At 54.3% G+C, this 23,502-nt stretch overlaps 1 protein-coding gene across 1 annotated transcript in view; it reads right to left on the reverse strand.

The window, feature by feature from the left end:
- SMARCD3 (SWI/SNF related, matrix associated, actin dependent regulator of chromatin, subfamily d, member 3) overlaps positions 1 to 23,268 on the reverse strand; it is a 36,295-nt gene extending 13,027 nt beyond the window's left edge. Inside the window, exons 1-2 of the mRNA XM_011941510.1 lie at positions 23,239 to 23,268; positions 21,656 to 21,793 (exon numbers count right to left, since the gene is read on the reverse strand). Of these exons, the coding sequence (XP_011796900.1) occupies positions 21,656 to 21,694 (39 nt within the window). The 5' untranslated portion in view covers positions 21,695 to 21,793; positions 23,239 to 23,268. The remainder of the gene's footprint in view (positions 1 to 21,655; positions 21,794 to 23,238) is intronic.
- Between the last annotated feature and the right edge of the window lie 234 nt (positions 23,269 to 23,502).

A 23,502-nucleotide genomic window follows, 5' to 3' on the forward strand; every position in this document is an offset into this window, starting at 1 on the left:
CCTCCCTCCCGGTGAAGGTCAGCCCGGGGCCCAGCTGCAGGACTCCGCGGCGGCCGGGGAGGCGGCGGAGGGAGGAGGGATGCGGGGAAGAGACTTAACTCCTTCCCTGCGGGAAGATGGCCACCGAGGCCGGGCCCCAGCTGCAGTCCCGCCCTCCTGCCCTCCGTGAAGGTCCCACCACCAGGACTCCGCTCGGGGGGCGCGGCAAGAGGAGCGAGAGAGCGGGGAACATGGAAGAAGGGGCTGGAAGGAGAGAAGAGAAGCTGGCGAGGGGAGAGGGAGGAAGGGAAGGGAGGAACAAAGGAAGCGACACTGGAGGGAGAACGGATTGCTTGGGAGAGAGCTCTTTCCTCTGCTCCCTTTTCCCTACACTCCCAGCAATAAAGCTTTCCTTAGGGGAATACGATCACCCTGACTGGGGCGGCCTGAGTGTGTGTGTGTGTGTGTGTGTGTGTGTGTGTGAGAGAGAGAGAGAGAGAGAGAGAGAAAACGTGAGAGGAGAGGGAGAGAGAGAGAGAAAGAGGGAGAAAGTGAGACCACTTGGCACTCTGAGGACCACAAAGCCTTGGTTTCTGGCCATCCCTAAACCAGGCCCCACTTTCCGCCATCTAGCCTACCGGCCCGGGCTAAGCCCCACCCCAGGGGACCTCTGGCTAGTCCTTGGGATCAGGCCCAGCCCCAGAGACGGCAGGAGGGGAGACTGTACCTCAACCCCCGCCTCTGGTGAGGGTCAGCAGAGGGGACCCGAAGGCCACCTTCCTCCTCCTCCTCCTGGCTGCCCCCATGCTGCTCCCAGGCCAGGGCAGCTGTGCACCTCCCTGTTTGTGTTGGGATGTTTCTGTAACCCCCGACACTCTCTGCTGCTATCAAGGGGGCTGTTTCTCTGTGACTTTGTCTTTCTGTGTCACTTTTGCAAACACACCCGAAAGAGACAAATGCAATAGATAGAAGCAAAAAAAAAAAAAAGAAAGAAAACAAAGAAAAACTAGGACACCAAAATAATGGTGCGACCTTGGGCAAGTCGCTATACCTCCCTGTCCCTCCGTGGCCTCAGAAGTGAAAGGAGAGGCTTAAGTCAGAGCATTCCTAGACCCCTTCCAGCTCTGAAATCCAAGAATTTCCCAGGCCAGAGGCAGGAACCAAGGCAGACTGGGAGGAAGGAGGGGGCAGAGGGAGGGAGCAGAGAGAGGGAGCTGTGCCGGGAAGCAGACCCGCACCAAGTGAGTGGGGGCTGCTCACCAGGAGTGAGGCCTGGTCCCAGCTCAGCACCCCCTCCTCTATGGGGTCCTCAGGGACACGGCCCTCCCACTCACTCCCTCCATCCTCCCCTCAGAGTAGCTCTCTCTGGGTGGCCCTGCCCCTGTCATACACACCTGGCTGAGCCCTCACCCATACACCTTCAGCATCCAGCCAGCAGGGTGGGCCTTACCTTGGGGTCCCCAGGGTCCTGTGCGGCAGGCAGGTGCATGTGAAGGTTAGTGGAATGAATGAGGCCTCCTTCCTCTCTTTGCGTGCGTGGGATTCCTCAGTCTAATGGGATGCTCCTTGACACCCCTCCCACCACACACAACACAATCAACGGCCGGTGGCAGGAGGAGAGCGCGGCTGGGCCGCTGGGCTCTGAGCCTCCCGCTGGCCCACGGGGAAGGCACATGTTGGATTCATAGCAGGTTTTTTCTTATCCCCCATTAATGAGGTGGTCGCTTGTAGCAGGTCACACACCCCAAAAAATGTGCCACACAGGCCTGGTCCCCATTTCTTCAAGGACAGAGCTGGGCTGTGGGACAGTGTTTACGTGGGATCCTGAGGGGTGCTATAACCTCTCTCCCACCTTCCAGGGTGTGGCTCTGCCTGGTGGGCAACAGGGATGCATCCAGGGACCCTGAATTGGGCAGTGCCCTGATCTGCTGGCTGTATGGCCCCTGGAGGGACGGATGGGTCACTCAGAGCCATCCTCACTCTCCTCTTGTCTCCCTCCAGATCAACACCTGGCACATCTGGCCAGATTCAGCGGCTTAGATGTGGCTGAAACCCAGGGCAAACACACGGGGATCACATGGCCTCGGGACTCATAGGGTGGTTGGGACTCCAAACAGTAGCCAGTCTTCCCCTCTCCTCCTCCCAGGTGTGTGGGAGCCATGTCTGGCTCCACCCGCCTCCTGGTTAACAGGCAGCCAGGGCTGGGAAGTCCACCCATCTCCATAATATCCCCTGGCTCTGCTAAGGTCTCACTCCTGCCCTGCCCCAGCCATGTCCCAAATGCCTGAGGTGCCAGGGGAGTCACTTAGTGCATGTCCCAGACATCCTACTCACCTCCCCATCTCTCTACAGATGCTGGCTGCATCCAGATGTTGGCTGCTAGGGAGCTGGGCACCCGGATCTGGGGGGCAGCCTTGTAGCTTCTGGTTGACTTGGGGTCTGCTCATGTCTGGCTGTGTGGCCCTGGGAATGCCGCTTCCTCGCTGGAACTCTGTCCTCATCTGTGACATGAGGGTGCTGCTGCCTCTCCTCCAACCTCTGCCTCTGGAAATGCTGGCAAGGCACAGAGTGCTGCCCGCTTCACCGGGGCTTTGCGCCAGGGCCCTGCCTCTTTCACCTGCCTGGTGTGGGGAGGCCTTTGACCGCCCTGCCAACTGTCTCCACGTGTGCCCTATGTTCCCCAGGCCCCAGCCCTCTTCTTTCTTAGTGAGAGGAGCCCCATTCTGGCACCTCCAATTCTCCTCTCTGTCTTTTGCAGCTAACAGCTCCCCATGACAGTGTCAGGACAATCCTGGTGGCCTGGCATCCTGCCCCTCACCTCGGGAAGCTTCTGAGGACTTGTGAGGCAGGACCAGGCCTCCGTTACTGCTCTGACCAGGTGTTCGGTGGGATTCCTGCCAACCACTGCATTCTGGGGTCTGGGTGTCACTGGAGTGAAGAGAACTGAATAGTTATAAAAAGTCCTTCTGCATTTCTCTAAACAAATTTTTGGGAATATTAAATCAAATGGCAGTGGGCAGTGGGATGTGTAAATAAACCCCCCGTGGAAGTGCTGCGTGGACTCGCCGCCCAGCTGTCCTTGCTGGTCTGATGCTGCACCTTCCACTCTGCACCCATGGGGCCAGGGGAGCCCTCCATCTGCCCTCGGCTTTGAGGGCACCAGGTTCAATCTCAAGCTGCCCTTTATCCCCAACTGGGTCAGTCACCACAGAAATCCCCAGACCCCCTCAACTCCTGCACTTTGAGCCCCACAAGGCCCTAGACCCTCCTACAGTTGCCATCTCTCCCCAACCCCTGAAACCCTCCTCTGTGGTCTGTCCTAAGGAACATTTCCAACATGCTCCACCTCTTCTGGAAGCATCCTCTTTGCCTTCCCCAAGCAGAAGCCAGGCTCCCTTCCAGCAGTGGCTTGACCACTGGCCTCAGGATGGATGTGGCCCCCGTTGCCCCTCACTGCTGTTTCCAGACCCCTGGCTCTGCATCTTACCCCCAGCGAGGGAGCCTTCATTCGTGCGGATTCTGGCTCCTGGCTCATGTCACTCTCTGGAGCACCAGTCCTGTCCAGTCTGCTGCATGCTCTGCTGGACATCTCTGGCCTCTCCGTTCCTTGGCAGCTCCCCTTTGAGGGATCCTCCCCGTTCCCTCAGCCATCCACTCCCAAGGTCATCTCTTAGATGACTGCAGCAACCACATCCCCCCACTTTCAGTCCCATGAGCCCCACTTGCTGACCACCATCTCCTCTTTTTCCTGTTTCCAGTTCACCCTGTCCAGCTCCCTGACCTCCAAATCCTGCGACCCCTCTGGAACCTCTGCTTCATTTCACTGCTCTGCACCCCTCCCCACAGCCACCCCTTGCTCTTACACATTGAATCTCCTGGCTCTTTTGACGGTGACACATAACACACAATTGACCATTTTAACCTCCCTTGTGTGTACTCTTTCTCTTTTCTTTTCTTTTTTTTTTTTTTGAGACGGAGTCTTGCTCTGTTACCCAGGCTGGAGTACAGTGGTGCGATCTTGGCTCACTGCAACCTCTGCCTCCTGGGTTCAAGCAGTTCTCCTGCCTCAGCCTCCCAAGTAGCTGGGACTACAGGTGCCTGCCACCATACCCGGCTAATTTTTTGTATTTTAGTAGAGACTGGGTTTCACTGTGTTGCCCAGACTGGTCTCAAACTTCCTGACCTCAGGCAATCTGCCTGCCTTGGCCTCCCAAAGTGCTGGGATTATAGGCATGAGCCACTGCACCTGGCTTTTTTTTTTTTTTGAAACAGAGTGTCACCCTGTCGCCCAGGTGACGTGATCTCAGCTCACTGCAACCTCTGCCTCCTGGGCTCAAGCAATTCTTGTGCCTCAGCCTCCTGAATGGCTGGGACCACAGGTGCACACCATCATGCCTAGCTTCTTTTTGTATTTTTAGTAGAGACAGGGTTTCACCATGTTGGCCAGGCTGGTCTCGAACTCCTGACCTCAAGTGATCAGCCCACCTTGGCCTCCCGAAGTGCTGGGATTACAGGCATGAGAAACTGCACCTGGCCCCTTGCATATATTCTTGACTCTCTTAAGAGGTAAATCCAGCTTCATCAACTCCTCCTCTGCAACCATGCACCTGAATGTGGCCAGAGACACACAGCTACCCCTCCCGGTCTCATTGTGGATTTGGCATGAGCTCAGCTGGCATCGTGCTGCCCAGCAGGCCACTCTTCCCACAGCACAGTCACATCTATGCCTGCTCCCACACCCTGACAGGAGTTTTTTGCATCTTCTCCCTCCTCTGACCTCCAACCTCTCCTCCATCCTCCTCACTCCCAGCGCATGCCCCGTTTTCCCCCTTCACTGAGAATAAAGAAGCTTCTGAAGAACTTCCAGAGCCTCCCACCACACCCTCTGCCCGCCAGCAGCTGATCCCGTTCCTCCAGATGAGCTATCTGTGCTCCTGACTACAGCCAGCCGTGCCTCCGTGTGCCAGCTCTGTCCCTCCTCCACACCAAGGACACTGCTCCAGCAATTCTCTCCCACACCATCATTTCATCAACATTCCCCTCTCCCCTGGAGCTCCCCCAGCAGCATGCACAAGTTCTGTTACATCCCCACTGGAAACAACCGCTCTTCTTTCATTTTTTATTACGTTTTAAAAAATAGAAGTGAAGTCTCACTATGTTGCCCGGGCTGGTCTCAAACTCCTGGGCTCAAGTGATCCTCCCGCCTCAGCCTCCCAAAGTGCTGGTATTATAGGCGTGAGCCCCTGCACCCGGCCTCCTGAAACAATCTCTCTTAACCCTACTTATCCGACAGTTTGCTGCCCAGTAGCAACAAAACTTCTCAAAAGAGTTGTCTCATTTGTGCTCTTCCATTCTCCCTGAATCCCAATCCTGTCAGATGCAGCTCCCGCTGCTCCACTGAAACGCTCCTGGCAGGGCCACCGGTAGCCTCCACATTGGCAAATGCCGCCGTCAGTTCTTAACCTACTGCCTCCTGGGTTCAAGTGATTCTCCTCCTCAGCCTCCCAAGTAACTGGGACTACAGGCGCCCGCCATCACACCCAGCTAATTTTTGTATTTTTAGTAGAGACGGTTTCACCATATTGGCCAGGCTGGTCTCGAACTCCTGACCTTGTGATCCACCCGCCTCGGCCTCCCAAAGTGCTGGGATTACAGGTGTGAGCCACTGCACCTGGCAAAGTCACAACACTCCGTCCTCTTTCAAACATTTCCTCCCGGGGAGGGAGGACACTTCCCCCTCTTGGCTGACTCCTGCCTCCTGGGCTGCTCTTTCTCAGTCCCTGGAGACCATCCAGTTCTTCTCCTTCCCTCTCCATGCAGGAGCACCAGGACTCAGGCCTGGGTCCTCCTCACCTCTCCACGCTCACTTCCTTGGAGATCTCATCCTTTGTGCGGTCTCATCACATCCAGCACCACCCGTGTGTCAGCAGCTCCCACAGTTTCCTCCAGCCCGGTCCTCTCTCCCAGTCCTTGGACACATCTATCCAATCACCTATTTGGCGTTTCCACCTGGATCTTCAGTGGACAGCTCAGACATAGTCTGTCCAAAATGAGCTCCTGCTCTTTTGCCTCAAACCCCATCCTCCACCCACAGTCTTCTCCCTCCTTCCAGCTGCCCAGGCCCACACCTTGGAACACCCTGGACCCCTGCCTTTCTCTCACACCCCACATGCACTCTGAAGGCATATCCTGTTGGCTCTGGACCCAGCAGCCCACTGCTTCTCACCTCTCCCCGGGTGCCGCCCGAGCTCCAAACCACAACTACTGGGTAGCCTGCTTCCAGCTTCGCCCCGACAGTCTGTTCTCAACATGGCAACAAGTTCTTTAAAAAGGGAGTCAGGACCGGGCGCAGTGGCTCATGCCCGGAATCCCAGCACTTTGGGAGGCTGGAGGCCAGTGGATCACTTGAGGTCAGGAGTTCGAGAGCAGCCTGGCCAACATGGTGAAACCCCGTCTCTACTAAAAATACAAAAATTTGCCGGGTGTGGTGGCATGCAGCTGTAATCCTAGCTATAGGATTTTGTATAGGACTTTACCATTGACCAAGCACTTCCACACACAGTAACCTGTCTGATCCCAAAAGATAACCCTATTAGGTTCCTGGCAGGGTCCCCATTATAAAGATAATGAAAATGAGGCTGTAAGAAGTTGTGTGGCTTGCCAAAATTCACTGTGCTATCACAGGGTGGGGCTACGATAGCAAATCAGGTTTCCTGTCCTCAAGGTCCCTGGGTTTTCTCCTTTACCCCAAGCTGCCTTCCCAGTGTCCCCATGCTAAAGCTTGCCTGCTGGGGGTAGTGACAGACTCACCAACACGCACACCCCACCTTCCCCAAACACCTGCCTTTTAAAGAAGGAAATCAATATCCCTGAAAGCCTGTAGAGCTAAGCTGAATTACCCTTAATTATCCTTTTAAACACACCCCTCAAAATCTCAAGCTGATTGTTCGAAACATTGGGAATACAAATTCTAGAAAATGTGCTACCACCAAGGTGTCTGAAATAAATTTCAATGCATTTGAGAAGGTTCCCTTTGTTACTGTGGAAATATTACTTTTTAGCTGAAAACAAGAAAAAATAGAAAATGAATGCTAAACTTGGAACAAGCCCCTTGTTCCTGTGGCTTCTCTGGTCCTCACGACCAAGTGTAGCTCCTATACATGCTCGAATACACGGCGACACGCCACCCCGCCCCCTACCTGGACCTCAGTCGGTTATCCTTTGGGAACGTGTCATTACCCCGACATAGCCAAGGGGTGCCCTGGGACAGCCCCCTACCACCTCGCCTTGCCTTCCTGGTGCCACTTGGTGCTAGGTTTGGAGAACTTAAGAGGATCCAGCTGGCCCTTAAGAGGGGTAGGAGAAGCGATGAGAACAGCAACAGGCTCTGTCTATGCTGAGTGGACCACCAATTTCTTGGAGAACCAGGCAAAAGTAAGTGGGATTGAGAAGAGATGGGGCTTGTGAGGCTTGTCCATGACCAAGGACTTCACAGGAAGCTCAGCGTCTTGCCGGCCCCACACAGCACACTGGTAACTCAGCAGACTTTACTCTGGGGCTCAGATGGCTACAGTGGCATCAAGAAGTCTCGTGAAGACTCACCATGGGGCAGGCAGTGGGGAGGCGGCAGATGTTGGGGCCTGCTCTCGGCAAACCCTTGTACCTAAGGCTGGCTCTGCTCTCCACCCCTGCCTGAACCCACCGTCCTGGGCAGGGTCTCTGCAGTCCACGGTGTGATGGCTCCTAGCCTGGATTCTAGAACAGGGTTTCTCCAGGTGGCACTGCTGACATCTCAGGCTGGAAGACTCTTTTATTGTGGGGGCTGCCTTGTGCACTGTATGATGTTAGGAGCATCCCTGGCCTCTATTCTTTACCCAGTGTGGCAAACAAAATATCTCCAGATGTTGACCCTTGTCCCTGGAGGGTGAAATTGCCCTGGGGTTGAGAACCACAGCCCTTGAGTCAATTGGTTCTGGGTTTAAACCCCACCCAGTCACTGAGTGACCATAACCCTGATCATGTTACTTGACCTGTTGGAGCCTCAATTTCCCCATCTGCAAAACCGGGGGTCCCTCACATGATGCACGGGTGGATGTGAGGATTAAAATGTGGTTGAGCATGTGCAGAATTCAGCACAGTGCCTGGCACAGGGTCAACACTTAATGAGCAGCAGCTGTTAGCATCAGCTTCCCAGTGGTCCTGCCTGCTTGTCCCACAGCCTGGATTCCCTGTGGCCTCGGCTGCTGCTCATCTGTCTTATCTCCCGGACTCGAATGATCCTGCTTCCAACGAACCCCCAGCTAGGGTGGGGCGCAGTGGAACCAGGGAGCTCTCAGAGCCCTTCAGCGGCAGGTTCATCACAAACGCCACGGTGGGTACAGGTGAGGGCTGAGCTGCCGCTTTTAGAAGCCAGCCAGGTGATCATTCAGAGTGGCTAATTACGGCGGCTGTGGGAGCCCTGCAGGAAGTGTGGGGTCTACTCAAACCACTGGACCCTTCCTTGGCCAGAGAGCAGCCACAAGTGGTGTTAGCATGCAGGGGGTTATGCCGTGGGAAACCTGTGGTCCCGCAACTGAGCTGTGGGGGCTGCAGCTCGGGCTGCAGGACAGGTGGGAGACATTCAGAAGCCACCACATGTTAGCACACCCACTGCACTTAACCTTTTTTTTTTTTTTTTTTTTTGAGACAGGGTTTTGCTCTGTCGTCTAGACGGTAGTGCAGTGGTGTGATCACAGCTCACTGCAGCCTGGACCTCCTGGGCTCAAGCTATCTTCCCACCTCAGCCCCCTGAGTAGCTGGGACTACAGGCACGTGCCACCATGCCCGGCTAATTTTTAAATTGTTTGTAGAGACAAGGTCTTGCTGTGTTGCCCAGGCCGATCTCGAACTCCTGGGCTCAAGGAATCCGCTCACCTTAGTGTTGGGATTACAGGCATGAGCCACCATTCCCAGCTTTGGGACTTAAATTTAAAAAGACTCTGTAAGGCCAGTCATGGCTTAGAAAAGCAGAGGTTTGGGAACTGCTGATAACGGCTTCTGAGGAAAAGCAGGGCCTCCTCCCACCCCGTGCGCTCCTCTGCCTTCTGTTCTCTACGCGTTTAGTGAGCACCTCCTTTGGGGCGGCTCCTGGGAAGCGCTGCCCATTTACATGCATGACATGGCCTCCGCCCTTGAGACCTGGTGTCATTGAGAAAGACAAGATGGATAGAGGCCTTTGTGCCAGGTATGTCCAGAGGGCCCTGTGGGAGCAGGGAGGAGGGGCCCCTAACAGGGTGGGGCAGGGCTACCCCAACAGGTGTCTCAGAGTAGCGACACCTAAGCAGGACCCTGAGCACAGCCAGGGAAAGCCCCAGCTGGGCAGGATGTCCAAGGCTGGTATGGGGTGCTATGGGTCTCAGGGGCTCTGCCTCCTTGGGCACCTCTGTGAAGGTCAGGGGAGAGGCACCCAAGACTCGTGCTTTATCTTGGTGAGAGTCATGAATAGTGGAAAGGGCAGGACAGGTGCCCTGCAGAGCCCAGCAGGCTAAAACTAGTAACAGGGAAGCCAGCACACACGGCTCTTCCTGTGAGCAGCCACTGCTTGTTCCAAGCTCAGTTCATGTCCACAGTCCTCCTACCTTGCGAGGATAATCCTTAATCCACCTTACAAGTGGGGAAACTGAGGCCTAAGGAAGCAAAATGATTGGTGCAAGGTTGCAGAGCTGGTAGGGGTGGCACTGGGATTTTCATCCAGGTGGCCTGTGTCTATCCTAGTTCCTAGCCCAGAGGCTGTGGGCAGACTTGATGGGAATAAGTGGAATGTGCCAGACACTCCTGCTAAATGGAATTTTTTTTTTTATTAAAAAAATGCCAAGGGGTGTTCTGAGGGATTTAAATCAAGGCCGAAGCTATAACCACAACTTCAAACCTGGGAGGCAGCTGGGGAGGGAGGGGAGAGAGAGGCAGGATGTCCATGTGTCCACCAAGGCCCTACCACTTTCACCAAGGAGGCCTCCTCACCAGCCTCAAAGCCCTGTCTTTGCCCTCCCCAGGTTCCACCTTGGAGAATGTCCCTCTTATCCCTCCAAACCTCAATCCTGCCCATCTACATCGCCATATCTTTCAAGCCATCCAATTCCCTCAGCCCAACTCCAGGGTCCGGCCATTTTCCATGCTGTTCTGTGGTTGTTATTATGAATATCCTCTTCTCCCTTGGCCCTCATATTTAATCCATAGGCAAATTTTATTAGTTTCACTGTTATCTGATCTCTCAAGCCCACTGGTCTCTGCATTTTTTCTGTCACTACCCTGGTTCAGGCCAGCACCATCTTTCTTCTGCACTGATCGTCCCATCTCTCCATTCTGTCTCTCTCTACAGCATGGCCAGAGTGATCTTTTAAAAAATGCAGTGAGGACCATAGTACATCCTTGCTTAAGATCTGACAATGGTTTCACGGCACTGACAGAATCCAAATTCCTTGCCAGGGCTCACAGGGCTGACTCCACCTTGTGGGTGCCTTCAGCTCCGCCAGTCCCTATCTGGTCCTCAAACTCACTGGGTCCCTGCCCACCTCAGGACCTCTGCACCTGCCATTCTCTTGACCTGCAATGATCAGCCACTGGGTCTGAAGGTCAGGTTCCTGAAGACAGGATTTTTTTTTTTTTGAGACATAGTCTTACTCTGTTGCCCAGGCTGGAGTACAGTGGTGTGATCTTGGCTCACTGCAACCTCTGCCTCCCGGGTTCAAGCAATTCTCCTACCTCAGCTGCCCAAGTAGCTGGGATTACAGGTGCCCGCCACCACACCTGGATAATTTTTGTATTTTTAGTAAAGACAGGGTTTCGCCATGTTGGCCAGGCTAGTCTCGAACTCCTGACATCAAGTGATCTGCCTGCTTCAGCCTCCCAAGGTGCTGGGATTAGAGGTGTGAGCCACTGCACCCGGCCAAAGTCAGGATTTCGCCCTGAAACAGAGAGGAGCTAATGTCAGCTCCTGCCTTGGAAAGTGCCCCAGGATGGCAGTGGCTTTTGGCACAGCGTGTCGGAAGAGGAGAGCATGATTGTAAGCCATTCGGAAGCCCAAGATGAGTGCTCTGAAGATGGTCTCACACAAAAAGCCACCAGGCCAGGCCAGGCCAGCGCCTAGGGTAGGAACTGTGGGAGTTCCTCTGGAGGACGGAGGCAACCACCCGCTAAACACCTAACTCCTCAGCAGGCCACCTCCTTCTCCCTGATGTGGAGGTCAGGAGGTCAATGGTGGGATCCATGGAGTTCTGGGGAGTCCAGCGGAGCTGGGCCCAAGCCTCTGCTGGAGGCAGCGTCGGAAGGCAGCTTGGAGCAGCAGCGGTGGTGGTGGTGGCGGAGGGGGAGCAGACCGTGGGGCCAGGCCCGGGACCAGCTGGGAAGGTGGCATACTGACTGCCCAGGGTAACTGCCGGGACGGGAGGCTGGAGGCTGCCCTCTGGCTCTTCATGGAGCCGGGTGGGGCACTAGTGTTCCAGCAGCCCAGGGGCCCAAGGACTGGACAGTGGCAGGGAGCCGAGCTGTCCCTCGGGTCTTGGCTCTTCCTGTGATGGGGAGAGCCCGGGTTCTGAACCCCATCAGCTCCCTGAGGCTCTGACCATCTTGCTCCTCTGTAAGACACATCTCCCAATTCTGAAGGCACCTGTCAGAGCCCCCTGCTGTGGGTTGAACTGTGTCTCCCAAAATTCATATGTTGGAGTCCTAACCCCTAATAGATCAGCATGTGACCTCATTTGGGGATAGGGTCGCTAAAGAGGGAATCACGTTAAAATGAGGTCATTAGGGTGGGTGGGCCCTCATCCAATAGGACTGGTGTCCTTACAAGAAAGGGAAATTTGGGCACAGAGACTTGCACAGAGAGATGATGATGTAAAGAGGCAGAGGGAGAGGATGCTCAACTTCTAGCCAAGGAGAGGGGCCTGAGACAGATCCCTCCCTCACAGCCTTCAGAAGGAACCAACCTCGCTGACACCTTGATTTCAGACTTCCAGCCTCCCACACGGGGACCAGGAATCTCTGTTGTTTAAGCTGCCAGGTCTGTGGTCCTTTGGTGGGGTGGCCCTCGTGACCCAACACCCCCACAACCTACTCTTCAGGACTCCCAGGGTGGTCATCATGAGACCTGCCTGCCAGTCCACCTACCACCTGGGCCTCCCCTCGGAACATCCTCTGGTTTGCCCAATGAAAGCAAGCCCTCTGAGCAGGGTGCAAAGCACAGGGCAGAATCTGGGCCAGAAGGCCTGAGTTTGAGCCTTTATTCCATCATCCATTGACAGGAGTATAAAAGTGCCAAGTCACCGTTAACCTCTCTGATCTCAGTCTCTTCATCAGTGGGTATTTATCACCTTACCTCTCTCAATGGGTTATTGTGAATAGCAAAATAGTAATGATTTGCCATATGTGAAAATTCTCTTTAAGTCACAGAGTGCTGAGTAAAGTCATCATGGCCATTAATGTATCACTCTTTTTTTTTTTTTTTTTTAATGTATCACTCTTTCACAATCAGTCATTGCACTGTGGACTTGAACTGACCTTACTGTCAATTTAACCTCATTTTTTTTTCTTTTCTTTTCTTTCTTTCTTTGATACAGAGTCTCGCTCTATTGCCCAGGCTGGAGTGCACTGGTGCGACCTCAGCTCACTGCAGTCTCCGCCTCCGGGGTTCAAGCGATTCTCATGCCTCAGCCTCCTGAGTAGCTGGGATTACAGGCGTGTGCCACCATGCCCGGCTAATTTTTGTATTTTTTGTAGAGACAGTGTTTCACCATATTGGCCAGGCTGGTCTCAAACTCCTGACCTCAAATGATCGCCCACCTCAGCCTCCCAAAGTGCTGGGATTACAGGCGTGAGCCACCACGCCCAGCCAATTTTTTTTTCCTACTCTATGCAAAACATGTCTCCCTATCCCCTGCTTGTAAAGTTGTCTTTTTGTCTCAAGAAGGGACACGTAACATTTACTCCTGTTAATATTCATCTTCTAAGAATTAGCCCATAATTCTTAGAAGGTGAATGTTGACATCTTTTGAATATTAATTCAAAATATCCAAATATTCACCATCTTTTCTGGCTGTGTGTCATTCATAAATCCAGTGAGTGTGACCATCAATCTGCATCTAAATCTTTGCTGAATGTATTGAGAAAGGGACAGGAAGCAAGACAAGGCTCTCTCTCCAGACTAATGTACACCCTTTGGGGCTTAGTCTTTCTTCAATTCTCAGCAAATTTGCCCAATGATAGTAACATCCAGCCAGCAATATGCTAGTGTGTCATGTCAGAACATCAGCCACTGTGGGAGGTTTTTTTTTTTTTTTTGAGATAGGGTCTGGCTATTGCTTAGGCTGCAGTACAGTGGTGTGATCATGGCTCATTGCAGTATGGACCTCCTGGGCTCAAGCCATCTTCCTGCCTAAGCCTCCTGAGTAGCTAAGACTATAGGTGCAAGCCATCATGCCTGGCTAACTGTTAAAATGTTTTGTAGAAATGGGGTGTTGCTTTGTTGCCTAGGCTGGTCTTGAACTTTTGGCGTTAAGCGAGCCTCCCACAGTGGCCTCCTAAAGCGCTGGGATTACAGGCTTCAGCCACTGCACCCAGCTAGTGGTATTTATACCACAGGAATTGGCGAACGATACAAACCGGAACTCTGCTCCCACGCCCCGTCCTGCCAAGAGCCAGTTGTTAAACATTTACCGGCACATCACTGCATCCAGCCCACATTTATGTATCATACCCTAAAGATATAGGGAAACACTTTGTCAAACACCTCCAAATTAACACATAGAGCTTCATGGAGCTTAGCCTACAAAATAGTTCAACATGCATTATCCAATTTGGTTCTCTCCACACTCCAGGAAGCTGAAGGGATGACTATTACTATATCCATTTTAAAGACAGGAACACAAGGCATAGAGAGTTCTTTAAAGACTGACTCAGAGCTGGAGGGCGAGTTAGTGTCGAAAGTGAGGCTCAAACTCCTGTTTTCTGATCATAAGGTCCATATTCTTTTTGAGTCACTATCTGACTGCTCCCCCATTCATTATCAGATGTACTCTGAAGCCCTCAGGGGTTGGTACTCTGGGTTTAAGGTAAGACACAGACAAGTTGAGAGGGATTCTACAACAGCCGCGCCCTTCCCATTAGCAGTCATCATGAGGATGTATGAGAACCGCTTCTCAAACTGGGATTCGGGTCTGTTGTGGGAGAGGGTCCTCAAGTTTTTAAAAAGACTCTGCATTTGGTTTATAATTTCATTGTAATTATAATGTAGTTGACAAGAAGCCAGCTAAAGCGACAGCAGGCCAGGTGCAGTGGCTCAAGCCTGTAATGCCAGCACTCTGGGAGGTTGAGGTGGGCAGATTGCTTGAGCTCAAGAGTCTGAGACCAGCCTGGGCAACATAGCAAGACTCCTCTCTACTAAAATTCAAATATATTAGCTGGGTTGGTGGTGCACACCTGTAGTTCCAGCTACTTGGGGCACTGAGGTGGGAGAACTGCTTGAGCCCAGGAGGTCGAGGCTGCAGTGAGCCATGATCGCACCACTGTACTGCAGCCTAGGCGATGGAGCTGAGATCCTGTCTCATAAACAAACAAACAAACAAACAAAGTGACAGCAATTCTTAATGCACTGTTTCTCAAACTGGGGGCCCTGAGTTCTCAGTGAGAAATGCTGGTTTGTTTTCTGGGCTGGGGGATAGAAGGGAGGGAAGGGGACAAGCGGCAGGCAAGGAAATCTCAAGGTGAGTGTTACAAACTGGGCAGGGCAGACAGGTTTTGCTCAGCCCTCACTGTGTCCTAAACACTTTAATTAGACACCAACCTTAGAGACTGAGAGATTTCGCATCAAAGCCAGATTTCCAGAATCTCTAAAAAAAAATGAAAAATTTGGCATGACCAGACCACCAGTCCACTTAGAGACAATCAGGTGGAGCTGAGAAGGGACTGTACCTTTTCAGAGGGGCGAGAGCCTTCCCATTTGCCACACCTCCTCCCCATTCTCTATTTTAGGGTTGCAAACTCAAATACCCCTAGGGGCACAGCAGTGAAAGTCAATGAGTGGAACAGGCTGTGTGTGAGATGATAAATGGTCTTTGACTATGAGCCTCAGTGCTGGGGGCAAAAGAGGAGGGGCTGGGTTGAGACCCTGAATAAAGGGGTGGCTGTCTTATCCCTGTGAGGGTCCCTGAGGTTTGGGCACAGCAAATTTCTGAGGACTAAATGTGGTGGAGAGACACCAGTTGGGACTCTTGCCTTGACCACTGGGAAAGTTCCTTCATGCCCTGTGCCTCAGTTTCCTTATCTGGAGTGATGATGATTATAACAGCACTTACCTTATAGTGTTGTGGCTAGGATAAATTAAACCACATAAAATTCCCTCTTTTTTTTTTTAAATGTAGAGATGGGGTCTCGCTTTGTTGCCCAGCCTGGTTTTGAACTCCTGGCTTCAGGCGATCCTCCTGCCTTGGCCTCCCAAAGTGCTGGGATTACAGGCATGAACCACTGCGACTGGCCTAAAATTCTTGAAATAGTTCTCAAAGCCCACAATGAGCCCTCAGTCTCTACTGGCTGCTATTACTCTGCCCCCAGCCACTTCACTCTTTCACTTCCTGCAGGTCACTGTGTTTGTGGCAGCTGCTCTTGAATCTGAGGTGGGGGCTGTGATGGTGGGTGGCGGGTGGCAGGGGGAGACATCTCTGTCCACTGAATGGATCAAAAGTGTCTCAAAGACAGACTTTTCTTCTGAAGGAAGAGGCCTGGGTAAGATGCAAGTGAGGTGGAGGGGGAGTTAGAGGGGAAACTGAGGCATGAAAAGGCAAAAGTACAGTGCTGCTTCCTGCTGGGGAGAGTGGAGTGGGTGCTGTAGACCTGAAACTGGAGCTCAGCTTCTCTTGCATCTACTTAGGCCCCCATGGGGGACACCTTCCCACCCACTGGCACCTCCTTCAAGCCCACCCACCCTCGAGGCCCCTGCTGTGGATTCAGCTGCCAGCCCACCCTGAGCCATCTCCAGGGACCACAGGGCTCTCTCCTGGGCCCTGCTGACTCACTTTTTCTTTTTTCCAATGAAAAACTTTATGAAAGGCAAAGAAGACAGGCCTCTCACACCCGCAGACCGCACCAGGCTAGATGGGAGCTGTGGGCTGGAAAGATGGACTAAAGCTAAGATAGCTCCATGTTGGGGCTGACAGATATGGAACAGGAAGAATGGACTGCTGGGTGTCTGGGTGGTGGCCAGTGGTATAAGCAGGCAGCATGAATGGCAGGCTGGGACCTGCAACCAAGGGAGACATCGGTGGCATTAGATGGTGCTCTGGGGTACACAGATGACACCTACAGCAGGGACAGCACTCAGCATCCCATGTGAACGCTTGCAGTGGCAAGGGGCGCTCGGTGAATGCAGGCATTGTGCAGAAGGCCTGGCATCACCGTTGCTTCTTTATAGAAGGGCATGATGTCCCATTCTACAGATGAGACACGTCACTCAGAAAACTGAGTACCTTTTCCTCATCTATCTGGCTGGAAAGGGAGAGCTCACCTTCTAGCACAGGCCCAGGTGGCTCCAAGAGTGGGCCATGGCCTTGGGGGGGATCTCCAATGCTCCCCAGGGGGCACAAAGGCAGTGAATCTTTGAAAGAGCCAGAGCTGGATGTTCCGGGCGGAGACACAGGTCCTGTGGGAAAACTGCCTCCAAATGTTGAAAGGTGGTCAGATGGCTTGGAGGGAGAAAGGGGTTTCTCCCTGCAACTCCAAAAGGCAAAACCAAAGTCAGAGGGAGTGACATTCTCCCTCACCATGGGAATAACCCAAGAGGGAATGAGCACGGAGCACTCCTCCAACCACGGAGTTACAGGAGGGAGGGCTGCTGGGCGTGGGGCGCGGGGCGTGGGGCAGCTCAGGCAACAGCAGGACAAGGTTGGCAGGCAAGAAAGGCCCACCCTTGCATCGTGGTAGTGTTGAGAGGGTGAGGTTGACAGCACCAAGAGGGATCTGGGGCTCATTTTAGAATCATCGGTAGAGCCATCCCCTCTCTGTCCACTGCCTCACGCATCTGTTCATTCATTCAAGAAATATTTCTCTGTACTGTGTGGAACAAGATAGATGCAGCCATGCCTTTAAGGAGCCCTGCAGCTCAGCATTAGACTCTTTGGTAGGTGCTGCAAGACAGAAGAGAGTGGGTGGGCCTTCACGCCCAAGCAGGGGTGGGAGAAAGACTCCCTGGAACAGGCGGAACTGAAGTGGAGACTTCAAGATGAGTGCAGTTAGCCAGGTGAAGGGAGCTGGGAAGGGTGTCGGAGGTGCAGGGAACAGCAGGTGTGAGGGCCCTGAGTGAGGGCACAAGAATGAAGCCACAAGGAAGTGGAAGGCGGAACAAATCAAATTTGTGTCTAGGAAGCCCATTCTGGTCACAGTGCTGGGCTGGGGTCTGATGCAGGGGCAAGGCTGAGTATGCGGCCCTCAGATGGCGGCAGATGACCACAGTGCGTGGACTAGACCGGTGATGTGGGAAATCAGAAGCGGATGGAATTGACACTCATCTAGGAAATAAAATCAAATAAAAGGATGTGGCAATTGTTCCAATGGAAAGATAAGAAAGGGGGTGGACTTGGTCATTCCAGATCTGGACCTGAGCCTCGATGTCACTGTTCAGCAATGTGGCCCGTCCACCCCACTGCGGAGGGGCCCTACTCCCTTGTCTTCACATGTTCACAAGGAAACATGTACTTTATTCCCAGGAGAGGAGATGCTGGAATGACCCTGGCCCGCTCCCCACCCTTCTTCCCTGTGGGAGGAGGCTCTGTCTGATGATGTGGGAAGGGCCTGCGCCAGCCGGACAATCCTCTCCCGGGCGGGTGGGGTAAAGGTGCTGAAGGCAACGCTGCTTATCCTGTGGCCAGTGTTCCCCTTCCAGGCGAGTCTGCTTTAGGACACAGATCATCTCCTTCTGTTCCTGTGCCCAGGTAAGCAAACCCGGGTTAGGGAATAGGACCTGTCTTCTACACTTGGGCCTCAGGTTCAAGCCTCTCTTCAGCTCGACTTTCCCTGCACTTAAGTTAACTGATGCCTGTGCCTGTTTTTCCATGGGTTCAGGACCTGTGGGGAGAGACCAGGGCTGGTCCCTCCTCATACCCAGACTCACCTGTGGGGCCTACGTGCTGAAGGAGCTCTTTATTTTCTATAAGGATATTACCCCTACTGGAGAATGTGACTCTACTTAATTTCCAATTTTAAATAAATCTTCCTGCTGCCTGATATTTATCAGAAACATTGTTGTAAATATCAACATACAGAGTATTTCCTGGCCAGGTTCGATGGCTCACGCCTGTAATCCCAGCACTTTGGGAGGCTGAAGTGGGAGGACTGCTTGAGCCCAGGAGTTTGAGACCAGCCTGGGAAATATAGTGAGACCTCATCTCTATTAAAATAAAAACAAAACAAAAAGAACAAAAGCTAAGGGGCACTGTGGCTTGCGCTTGTAGTCCCAGTTACTCAGGAGGCTAAAGCAGGATCACCTGAGCTCAGGAGTTCGAGGCTGCAGTGAGCCATGATCATACCACTGCACTCCAGCCTGAGCAACAGTGTGAGACCCTGTCTCTTACAAAAGAGAAAGAGGGTATTTCCTGAAGGTAGTAATGCATTCCTCTAGTTGCTCCAAATTTTAAGTTTGGGTTAAGCAATATTACCAATATGTTTATGGCTGGGCAGCATTGTGTTGGTCCTTGCCTTAGCCCTAGGAAGCAGTTGTGACATTGTTGAGAACATTGCATAACTCTGTCACATGGTTTCCCCTTCATTTCCTCATACAGGAGAGCCCTCCCAAGGGCTCGGGACCAGAAATCACAGTGATTTGAGCAAGTTGTTTGATTTTTTATCTTATGCACAGTGTAAATCATGTAATTGCTTGCTTCTCTGCTCGCATCGGGGTCTCCGGGCCTCATGGTTTGCATCTGGTTCCGTAGCCACATCCTAGGCGACACCATGTTTTCTGTCTCTCTCTGTCTCAGTTTCCTCACTATATGTATCTTTGAAAACTACCTGAAACCCTTTTCAGGATGAGGCAGAGCATAAGAACACTCCCCTGTGTCTTCCTCTCCCTCCCTCATGGCACAGTGTCCCTCACTCCAGGGCATTTGCCTAGAACGCTCTTCGGTCTGTGAAAAAGGTTCACGTGGGAGATGGTCCAAGTTTGTAAGTTCCAGCAGGAGGCCTGTGTGGGGCACATGCTCATGAGGCACATTCTGAAATCCCTGGAAGTAAGTGTAGGGTGCCAAGAATCGGTGTCACAGCTTGGAAAGTCAATAAACAGAACATGCTATCCCAAAAGGTGGGCCTGGCCGAAGTGATCAGCCCTCCCCTATGGTCCTTTATGAGTCACCAAGGATTCTGACACCCCTCATTAGCAAGGAGCACCGGGGGACCCAGCAATGGTCCCTACAAGATGTCCCTCAGTCAAGTACCCGTCAGAAGCAGGCGGCAGCCTCAGCTTGGCCCCAGATGGTTCTGAGTCCAGCCACAGCTGAGGGAAGTCCACTCATCCCTGAGGGGTGTCTCAGCCTCCTCCCGGTGACACCTCTAGCTCATTACCTCCACCACTTAATTCTCACTAATCACTTGCAATCACACCGCCAGCTTGGGGTGAGGACGGATGCCTAGGCACCAGCACCAGGCCTGTCAGCATCCAAATGCCCAAGTGCCTGCCTGGCTGCCAAAAGCCTGCAACGCACACCGCCGATTGCATGTTAATGCGATTCCAAAATAAAGTGCCAAACACAGCCCACCTTGTCACTCTTGGAGCTGGGGCTTCTGACTCATGGCCAGGGCCACTCTGGGGCCACGTGTCACAAGGCTGGACCTACTGCCCCAGGGCCCCAGCTCTAATCTTCACAGGCCTCCCCTGCCCTCCTCCCCTGTGCCCATCCTGCAGTGACCCTTCAGGAAAGGTCTGGAACAGCCCAGGGCTCCCATCAACTGCTGCTGGGGAGCCCCTTAGGGCCTAACTCAGTGCATGTCAAGTATCAGGAGGACTCTCCATGTGGGGGACCATTTCAGGTGCACCCCCCCAGGAAGCTTAGCTGCCTCCCATCAGCCTGCCCCCCATTCAACCTGGCCTCTACCCTCAGCCACCCCAGAACTGTAGAGTGCTTGGTTTAATATATTAGCTCACACCTTTTCTTTATGAATTTCAGCTAAAACACCAACCACCACAAACTGAGCAACCAGTCCCCAGTTCACCTCAAGTACTGGGGAGGTGTTGGGGATGAGGGTGGGACCTTTGCTTGGAAGCCTTGACCTTCCTGCAGGTGGCCCAGGGCTTCAGGTGTGGGGCTGGGCATGTCGGTACCAGGCGTGTTTTCTTGGTGATGGGTACCAGGTGACTGGTGCCTGCTGCCGCCCTGTGTGGCTTGGATCCTCTGGGCCAGGCCAGATTCTCCAGCAGCCGGTGCTCTGCCCCATTTTTCCCTAGGCCTGCACCTCACTGGAGGAGGAGGGGCACTGGGGGAGTCTGAAGTGGAACAGGGCTGTCCCTGGCCTTCAGAGCAGCCTGGCAGGAGGATGAGTTCCTCTGCCAACTTCTGAGGAAGGAGAAGCAGAAAGCACTCTCATTCTGCCCACAGCCCCAGGTCTCCCCGAACCTCAGGCTCCTCTGAGTCATTTCCAATTGTACCTTTCCAGGACTTTCCTGATGTCTCCCTCCTCAGTGCTCTGAGGCCTGTGCGGTCTGTGGCCCTTTGTGCCTGATTGCCAAGGCTGCTCTCCAAGGCTGCAGGCCCTGAGGACAGGGACTGGGCTCCACGTGCCTTGAGGCCCTGACAGCACCTACCCTGTTGCCAGGTGCCTCCCACCGGTGAGGCCAGCCAGCGTGATGATGGGTGGGACTGGGCAGGCAGAGCTCAGACCAGACTTCAGATCCGACCCCTTACCATGCTGGGTGGGGCTCTGGGGCAGGTGACTTTTCTGCCCAGAGCCTCAGTGTGCCCTTCTGGACAAGTGGGGACTCATGCGGACAAGTGCGGACCATCTTCCTCTCACTCCTTGGGGAGGAGGCTTAGGAGGGCCCTACAAGCAAGCAATGGCCCCAGAGTGCATCAGAGCTAGAGGTCCGCCTGGGGCAGGGCAGGGTTGGCTCCCACCGCGGGCTGTGCAATAGACGACTGCCACCTCCCTCCTGCCACAAGCAGAACCCTGCCTGGGGCCCTGCAGGCTTTTAAGAGGTTTCTGAGCACAAGCTGTGCCAAGGAATCAGCAGGTTCCTTCCAGCTCGCAGAGAGCATGTGGTGTGTGTGCATGTGAGCATGTGCACGTATGCGTACGCTTCTGCATGCAGTGAGAGGAGATGGGGTGTTGTCTGGGTGTCTGGGTGGGGAGGAAGTGGAGCATGCCAGAGCCCAGACTATGCTCACATGAACCCAAAACTTGGTTTCAGGCTAGTTGTCCCTGGCTCAGAACAGCTTTGAGAGGCAGGACCTAAGGACACCAGGAGGTGAGAGGGCACACAGAAAAGGGAGTGTGGGATGGAGGGAAGGACATTAATGACAGGTGTCAGCAGGGGTGGGGAGAGGGACAGAGAGGCCCTGCCATGGGCAGGAGGGGCCATGTGGTGGAAGCAGGGGCCAAGGGCTGGCCGACTCCCCATGGGGCCCAGAGCTCCTGCTCCTGGGCTGGCAGGGGAGGAGGCACCTACCTGTACCACGGTGGGTGGGTGCTGAAGACCTGGAGTCATAGACGGCAGGGTCCTGCACCTGGAGAGTCATCCAGTGCCTCCTCGGTGCCTGGGCCCGGAGCCCACTGCGCCTGTAGCACCAAGGGCCATTCTGAGGATCTGGAAGGAGAGGTCACACCCTGAGCCCCAAAGTAGATTCAAGGAGGCCTCGGGAGGCTGGGAAGAAGCCAAACTCCCTAGAGCGGAGGTCGGAGGAAGCCAGGATGCTGTGCAGAAAAAAGGGGCTAGGATGGAGGCAACCAGCACAGGCCAGCTGGGTCTAGGGTGGCACAAGGCAGGGAGTGGGGGGGAGCAGTATGTACAGGGAGCAGACAGATACCGGCCCCAGGGTCCTGCGGGACAAAGAACTTGAAAGACAGAGCAGGGACCCCAGGCAGAGCCCAAACCCTGACTGGAGAGGCCAGTTTTTGGGGTGTGGCAATGGTTGGAGGGAGAGAGCTGGGCAGTGGAGGCAAAGACCAGAGTGCAGGTCAGGATGGTAACCGGGGTGGTCCTGGAGGCCAGGGGCATGGAGGGACTCCAGAGGTGGCAGGCAGGTAGTCAGCCTGCTCTGTGGCCACTGGCTGGCCTAGGCATCTCTCTCCTGGCCCCTGCTAGTGCCTGCTCTGTCCGGTCCTGCCCTGCTTCCTTCCCTGCTGGAAGAGCAGGAAGGCCTCCAGCTTGTTGGGTCAGGACCCAATGTATGAACTGAAGTCCGTGAGCAGACCGTGCAGCAGGGGGGCCAAGAAGAGAGCAGTGCTGTAGGAGTGGGGTGTGGGTGACAGAGGGGGGGCTTGGGAGTGGCTCAGGGTCTGGTTAAGCCATGTGGACAAAAGGGGCTGCTGCCGATGGATGAACCCTGACTAGGGTTGGGAGGAAAGGGGATGAGAAGGGAGGAGGCTGGAGACAGGGAGTGCTGGGGATGGGAGAGCTGGTGGGGTCTGGGAGACACAGTGGGAGGGGAGGATGAGAGGACGATGCAACAGGGGAGGGTTACCAGTCCAGGGTTGGGAGGAGGTGCCCTGCAGGATGGTGGGGGACAGAGGGACAACCTGAATAGGAAAGGGGTGTCCAGGGAAGACAGTAGCAAGTGGAGACAGGGAAGGTGCCAGGCAGGGGAATGATGGGAAGGTGCTAGGTAGGGGAAGGAGGGAGAGGATGCCAGGCAGGGGAAGGAGGGAAGGTGCCAGACAGGGGGAGTAGGAAGCAGAGCATGCCAGGCAGGAGCAGGTTGAGAAAGTGCTCGGCAGGGGGGAGGTGACAGGCAATGGGAGGAGGTGGTGCCAGACAGGGGGAGGAGGGGAAGGTGCCAGGCAGGAGGGTGCCAGACGAGGGAAGGAGGGGAGATGCAGGTGGAAGGAGGACAGGAAGGTACTGGAGAGGGAAGGAGGGGAAGATGCCAGGCAGTGATGAGGAGGAGGTGGTGTCACAGAGGGGCTGAATGGGAGTCTGCCAGTCAGGGAAGAGGTGCAAGGAAGGGGTAGGAGGAAGAGGTACCAGGTTGGGGTGAGGGTGGACGGAGGTGCCAGGCAGGCAGACGGAAAGATCAGGAGTAGGGGAGATACCTGGAAAGGAGGAGGGGAGGAAGATGCCAGGAAGGGAGAAGGGGATGCCAGGTAGGGAGGAGGGGAAGTGCCAGGTGAGGGGAAGGTGCCAGGCAAGAGAAAGGGGGGATGCCTGGCAGGGGGAGAAGGGATGCCAGGCAGCAGGAGGAGGGGGATGCCAGGCAGGGGTAGAAGGGATGCCAGGCAGGGAGGAGAAGGGATGCCAGGCAGGGGGAGGAGGGGGATGCCAGGCAGGGGGGAGGAGGAGGATGCCAACAGAGGCGA

Source organism: Colobus angolensis, unplaced genomic scaffold (genome assembly GCF_000951035.1).
Source record: "Colobus angolensis palliatus isolate OR3802 unplaced genomic scaffold, Cang.pa_1.0 Scaffold2, whole genome shotgun sequence".
NCBI lineage: Eukaryota > Metazoa > Chordata > Mammalia > Primates > Cercopithecidae > Colobus > Colobus angolensis.